This window comes from Lacerta agilis, chromosome 7 (assembly GCF_009819535.1).
Source record: "Lacerta agilis isolate rLacAgi1 chromosome 7, rLacAgi1.pri, whole genome shotgun sequence".
NCBI lineage: Eukaryota > Metazoa > Chordata > Lepidosauria > Squamata > Lacertidae > Lacerta > Lacerta agilis.
The window spans coordinates 86552247-86559180 of record NC_046318.1 but is presented as its reverse complement, the minus strand read 5'-3'; the positions used below and the strand labels follow the sequence as shown (position 1 = coordinate 86559180).

Sequence of the window (6934 nt, the reverse complement as noted above, 5' to 3'; positions counted from 1 at the left end):
GAGGTGCTAGGCAAGAGTTGGGGGATAAGAGAGGCAATCATAGCACCCAGGTTAGTGAGACATCCAGTGGTTTGCTGCATTTGTGGGAGTCACTCTATTTCCACACAAGAACAACTGCAGTCCTAGGCGGTCCACAGGAATCCTTTTAAACTCCAGCCCAACCATCAATTGTGAGATTGAAGACCATTAGACCTAGTGCTACCTTCTCCTGTGGGGAGTGACAGAGAGCAAGGTTTTGACCTCTTTATGAGAATGGCCCTTCAAGTGCCTGAAGGTTGTTCTCCTGCCTCCCCCCCCCACTAAACAGCAGACTAAACAAAGCCAGCTTCCTCAACCTTTTCTAGTAGGTTTCGCACATCTTCAACCAACTTTCTTCTCCTTTTCTGAATCTGATTCAGTTTATCTGTTACAACCCTACCTAAAATGTGGTGGTGCTTACAACCAAGCCCGGTCCTCCAGATTAGGTCTGAATAGTGGAGAATAAAATGGAACTACTACTAACTCTGAAACAGAAACTGCTTCTGCTGCTAGAGCTGGAGCTCCACTATGCCTCTTTCCCCCACTCCATTACACTGTTGCTTAGGGATGGGGTGGGGGTGGGGGTGTGGCACTGTGGTCTAAACCACTGAACCTCTTGGGCTTGCCAATCAGAAGGTTGGCGGTTCAAATCCCTGATTCCAATAAAGGGGAGGGGAGCATTTTGCCAAACCCATTAAAAAAAACCTGTGCATGGTAAAGGACCCCTGGACAGTTAAATCCAGTCAAAGGCGACTATGGGGTTGCGGCGCTCAACTTGCTTCAGGCTAAGGGAGCCAGCGTTTGTCCGCAGACAGCTTTCCGGGTCATGTGGCCAGCATGACTAAATCACTTCTGGTGCTATACTCCTGTTGATTCAGCCCAGAATTGCATTGGCTTTTTTAGCTGCTGCATAACACTGTTGACTCATGTCAAGTTTGTGGTCTACCAAGACTCCTAGATCCTTTTCACATGTACTGCTCTCAAGCCAGGTGTCACCCATCCTGTATTTGTGCCTTTCATTTTTTTGCCCAAGTGTAGTACTTTACATTTCTCCTTGTTAAAATTCATCTTGTTTGCTTTGGCCCAGTTGTCTAATCTGTTAAGGTCATTTTGAAGTGTGATCCTGTCCTCTGGGGTATTAACCACCCCTCCCAATTTGGTGTCATCTGCAAACTTGATCAGGATGCCCTCAAGCCCATCATCCAAGTCATTGATGAAGATGTTGAGTAAGACTGGGCCCAAATAGAACCCTGTGGCACCCCACTAGTCACTTCTCTCCAGGATGAAGAGGAGCCATTGATGAGCACCCTTTGGGTTCGGGCAGTCAGCCAGTTACAAATCCATTGAATGGTAGCATTGTCTAGCCCACATTTTACCTGCTTCTTTACAAGAATATCATGGGGCACCTTGTCAAAGGCCTTGCTCAAATCAAGATAGGCTATATCCACAGCATTCCCTTCATCTACCAGGTTTGGAATTCTGTCAAAAATGAGATCAGGTTAGTCTGACATGACTTATTTTTCAGAAACCCATGCTGACTTTAATTATCACAGCGTTCCTTTCTAGGTGCTCACAGACCGTTTGCTTAATGATCTGCTCTAGAATCTTTCCTGGTATTGATGTCAGGCTGACTGGGCGGTAATTGTTTGGGTCCTCTCTTTTCCCCTTTTTGAAAATAGGGACAACGTTTGCCCTCCTCCAGTCTGCTGGTACTTCGCCTGTTCTCCAGGAATTCTCAAAGATTACTGCCAGTGGTTCTGAAATCACCTCTGCCAGCTCTTTTAATACTCTTTGATGTAGTTCATCTGGCCCTGGAGACTTGAATACATCTAAATTAGCCAAGTATTCCTGTACTACCTCCTTACTTATTCTGGGCTGTGTTTCCCCTGCTGAATCATCTGCTCCATATTCTTCAGGTTGGGCATTGTTTTCTTTCTTGGAGAAGACTGAGGCAAAGAAGGCATTGAGGAGTTCTGCCCTTTCTCTGTCCCGTTCACATTTCACCATCTTCTCCTCTAAGTGACCCCACTGTTTCCTTGTTCTTCCTTTTGCTACAGACATACCCATAAAAGCCCTTTTTGTTGCTTTTAACCTCTCTAGCAAGCCTGAGTTCATTCTGTGCTTTAGCTTTTCTGACTTTGTCTCTACACGTGCTGGCTATTTATTTGAATTCCTCTCTGGTGGTTTCCCCCTTTTTCCATTTTCTGTACATATCCCTTTGAAATCTTAACTCAATTAAATTTCTTTAGATAGCCACCCTGGCTTCTTTAGGCACCTTCCATGTTTCCGTCTCACTGGTATTGCCTGAAGTTGTGCTTTTAATATCTCTCTTTTAACAAGCTCCTAACCATCATGAACATTTAGTATTTCTGTCCATGGGATTTCACCCAGCATTTCCCTAAGTTTTCTGAAGTCGGCTTTCTTAAAGTCTAGAATTTGAGTCTTAGTATGCTTGGTTGCTCCTTTCCGCTGTATAATAAACTCCAGTAGAGCATGGTCACTCCCACCTAATGATCCTGCCACTTCTACGCCACTAACCAGGTCATCACTGTTGGTTAGGACCAGATCTAAAATGGCTGATCCTCTTGTTGCTTCTCCCACTTTCTGGACAATGAAATTGTCTGCAAGGCCAGTGAGGAATCCGTTCGACCTTATGCTCTTGGCTGAGTTTGACATCCAACAATTATCAGGATACTTGAAATCCCCCATTACTACTATCTCACTTCCTTTTGAATGCTTGGCCATCAGTTCCAGGAAGGCATCATCTGTGTCCTCAGTTTGGCTTGGGGGTGTATAGTAAACTCCCACAATGAGATCACTGTTATTTTTCTCTCCCTTAATTTTGACCCAGATACTCTCAGTTTGGCTTTGAAGTTTTAAATCCTGGATCTCTTCACAGGTAAACACGTCCCTGACATATAACGCTACTCCTCCTCCTTTCCTGTTTGGTCTATTTCTCTGAAATAGATTGTATCCCTCTATTACTACATTCCAATCATGAGACTTATCCCACCAGGTTTCAGTGATGCCTATTATGTCATATTTAGTTTTCTGTACCAAGAGCTCAAGTTCATCTTGTTTATTTCCCATGCTCTATGCATTAGTATACAGACATTGAAGACCATTGATCATTCCCCCTAGTCTCTTATTTAAGGATTTTTTCTTCCCACCACTAGGTCTGCGTGCTGTTTGCTCCATTTGGTCCTTGACATTTGGATGATCATCTTCAGTACTTGATAGACCTTCAGGACCACTGTCTCCCTTCCCCACATAAGTCAGTTTAAAGCCCTCCTGATGAGGTTTTTGAGTTTCATGGCAAAAACATTCCTTCCAACCCTTGTAAGGTGCAGCCCATCACTTGCCAGAAGTCCATCTTCAAGAAACTGCAGACCGTGATCTAAGAATCCAAACCGTTCCTGTTTGCACCATTTGCGAAGCCAGTTGTTCACTTCCCCTATTTCCCCCCCCCCTCCCTGGGCTATGTCGTTCAACTGGGAGGACAGATGAGATGACAATTTGTGCATTTAATTGCTTCAACTTCCTGCCCAAAGCCTCATAATCACTTTTGATCTTCTGGAGGCTATGGCTTGCAGTGTCATTGGTTCCCACATGGACCAATAGGAAGGGGTATTTGTCAGTGGGTTTTATGATTCCTTGCAGCCGTTCTGTTACATCTTTGATCTTGGCCCCGGGGAGACAGCACACCTCTCGAGACATCTTGTCAGGCCCACAGATCACTGCTTCTGTACCCCTCAGTAGGGAATCCCCTATCACCACTACACGCCTCTTCATAGGCTTGGTTGGGATTCTTCCATGTGCTGTCTCTTCCAAGGTTACCTGCATATGCCCGGAGGACTGACTTTGCTGCTCATCTTCATATTCCTGATCAACTGTGATGAGGGATAGATCTTCAAATGGAGTCTGTTCCTCCTCTTCCATGTTAAGGGAGAGCACTTCAAATCGATTGTGTAGTTCTAAACACTCAGAGCGATCCCTGGGCCTTCTACTTCTATGAGTCACGTTCCTCCATACATTTAGCTGCTGTGTTGGAGAACTGACCTCCTCCTCAGGGGTGTCCCCTGTCTCCTCCTTGGTGCAGATAGTGTGCTCTGCTGCATCCAAGAAAAGCTCCAGCTCATTGATTCTCTGGAGCGTAAGTTCAACTTTTGATATTGCTTTCATTGTGGAGCAAAGGAGCCAACTTCTAGGGGCCAAGGTCCCTTCAGCTCACATATTTTAGGAAGCCGAATCCCTCAAAGTTGATGGACATTGCCATTCAAATGCTGGGTTGCTATTATTTTATGTATTTTGTGTTATTATGTTGTAAACCATCCTGTGATCTTGGGATGAAGGGTGGTATATAATTTTAATAATAAGAAAAAATAAGAAAAGTCTAAAGGGATTATCTTGGGGGGATCTTAATTTCACACATAGGCTAATGGGGTCTGAACTGGCACTGGTGAACCAAGAACAAGACCGTGGGGGTCACAGCAGGTAGTTCCATGTATTTGTCTTTCTCTAGTGTGCATCCATGCTAGGGATCATTAGGAAAGGAATTGGAAGTAAAACTGCCAATATCATATTGCCATTATACAAATCTATGGTGCAACCATACTTTGACTACTGGTCACTCCCCTTGGAAATGATATTTTAGAATTGGAAGAGGGAGAACAATGTGATCAAGGGAATGGAACAACTCCCCTATGAGGCAAGAGTTTGGGGGGGCTTTTTAGTTTAGTAAGAACAATTCAACATTTACAATAACAATAACAATAATCACATTTGGCAGTGTCTAGAACCCTACCACTTAGCCCAAGATGCCACCAAAGAAGAAAAACACCAAACCGAAGAAGAAAGCTAAGAAGAAAGCCAAGGATGCAGCCAAGGGGCAAACAAGTTCCTTGCCATACGTCAGTGAGAGGGAGATGTTCCTGCAGAAGGAATTTGAAACCTTGACAGAGCACATCAAAACATACACTCAGCGTGTGAGGAACTTTCAGTGGGAAAACGAGTTCCTGGACAAGGAAGCCCAAAAGATCCGAGATGTCAACAAAGTCTACATCTCCTACATAAACAGACGCACCCTCCGCAACCAGAACGCCATCATTTCTCTGAATGACCAGAATATCTCAGACTTAATCCAGATCCGGAAGCAGAGAGCAAAGCTGACCACTGAGTACCAGGAAAAGGAGAGAGATGTGAGGTACCAGCTGATAGAGATGGAGACAAAGCTCTCTCTCGTGAACAAGGAAATTGAAGCACTGCAGCCTTACCAGGAGCTGCAGCTCCAGCAGCTGACACGGATCCGGGACCTGGAGAAGGAGCTGCTGATCATGAAAGTGCTGCACACAGAGCAAATGCACAAGCTCAAGAGCGAACATGTACAGCAGGTGACAGCCTATGAGATGCAAGCTCAGCTGAAGATCCAGGCTCTGGCTAGGCTGGCTGAAAAGGAAGCAGTGCGCAGCCTCATCCGGCACACTAAGCAGGTGAAAGCTGACAACCGGCGCCTGCGCCATGAGCTTGTGGACCTCATCAGAGAGGCCAAAGTGCTGAAATCCTTTGTGTTTCATCTGAAAGCGCAGCAGCAACAGCTCCTGCGAGAGCACCAGTACAGGCAAGACCTTTCACGCTTGCGCAGGTGGCTTAGGCATAGAGGGACTCGGCTGGTCATCCCCAGTGGCACCAGCTTCAGATGTACCACACCAGATAGGAGCAGAGTCATTGCCATGCAGGACATCAGCTCCAGGTTTCTCACAGCCGGGGTACAGGCCCCAAGGTTGCAGCCAGATGCCCAAGAAGCACAAGAGAGCTTGCCATTACTTAGGATTCCCAGTGCCTCACTCCCTACAAAGTACCAGTGAACTGGAGCTGGAGATTGCAGCTTCCTGTTTCTCCTACTTTCACTACCATCAAGGTATATGGATAATGTAACATGCTCCTTAAAATGTTTCAGGGTCCCTCCTGTGCTGCAGGCAGTCCCATCATACAAGGTGCATCACATGCCAACCACGGTCCTCTTCCACATAGCCAGCTAAGCCCCAGGTCCTGTGCAGCTAATCATCCCTCACATTGCCCCAAGATGACACCTGTCCCAGCACCTGTCCCCACTGAGTTGTCCCACTGCTACCAGGCAAGCACCCCCAAGGGTTTGTGGCTGCTGCTGATTCCTCTCACGAGAGGCAAAAGCCCATGTCAATGACCAAGTCAAGCTGGCAACAGAAAGCGGCAGAAGCAGTGCCAGACACACAGCCCTCCTGTCAGCATGACCAGCACCTCAGCACGGGCTTGCAGCAACATCGCTGGTCTTTGTGCAGAGTTTTAAATGTTTAGCTTGTTGGTTGTCTTGGTTTAATTTTTGTTCTTACTGTTTTGTTCTTGTTGTAAGTTGCATTGGGAATTTTTGTGCTAAAGTGTGACATAGAAATATATTTTAAAATGTCACTTTCCCAGCCTCTGTCTCCTTGGTGACACATTGATGGACGCATAGTCTGGTTAGGGAAAGGATTTTTAGAGACAGCTTTGACTCAGTAGTGTCAGTGTGTAAGTGTGCGTACTCCCAAACATAGGCTTACTTCTGATAGCACACGCCAAGGCCTCTCTTCTTAAATGCAGGTCCAAATGTGCACAGAAGTGTGCTGTAGGATTGCAGCCTAAAGGGGCCAGGTCAAAACCCTTCCAGGTCTCATCTTGACAGCCCCCCAAGTTTCCTAAAGAGCCTGGCCTCAGCCCCAAGCAGTAGAAGCGCCTGGGTTAGTCAGGGGGCTGGGAGCAAGGCAGTGGCATCTGGCTCAGCCTGGGCTTAAGAAGACCTGGGGTGGGGGGAGAGGTAACACCCAGATGCCAGTCTGTCCCCATCCCATGAGTGTGCAAAACACTTTGAGCACACTCAGTTTAGTTGAATTAATTGTGCCTT

The 6934-nt window shown here is 46.3% G+C and overlaps 1 protein-coding gene across 1 annotated transcript in view; it reads left to right on the top strand.

Annotated features, from left to right (window-relative positions):
• CCDC166 (coiled-coil domain containing 166) overlaps positions 1-5973 on the top strand; it is a 6071-nt gene extending 98 nt beyond the window's left edge. The window contains exons 1-2 of the mRNA XM_033156088.1: positions 1-50; positions 4808-5973. The exon at positions 1-50 is cut by the window's left edge and continues 98 nt beyond it. Coding sequence (XP_033011979.1) covers positions 4836-5882 — 1047 coding nt within the window. The 5' untranslated portion in view covers positions 1-50; positions 4808-4835 and the 3' untranslated portion in view covers positions 5883-5973. The remainder of the gene's footprint in view (positions 51-4807) is intronic.
• The last annotated feature ends 961 nt before the right edge of the window (positions 5974-6934 follow it).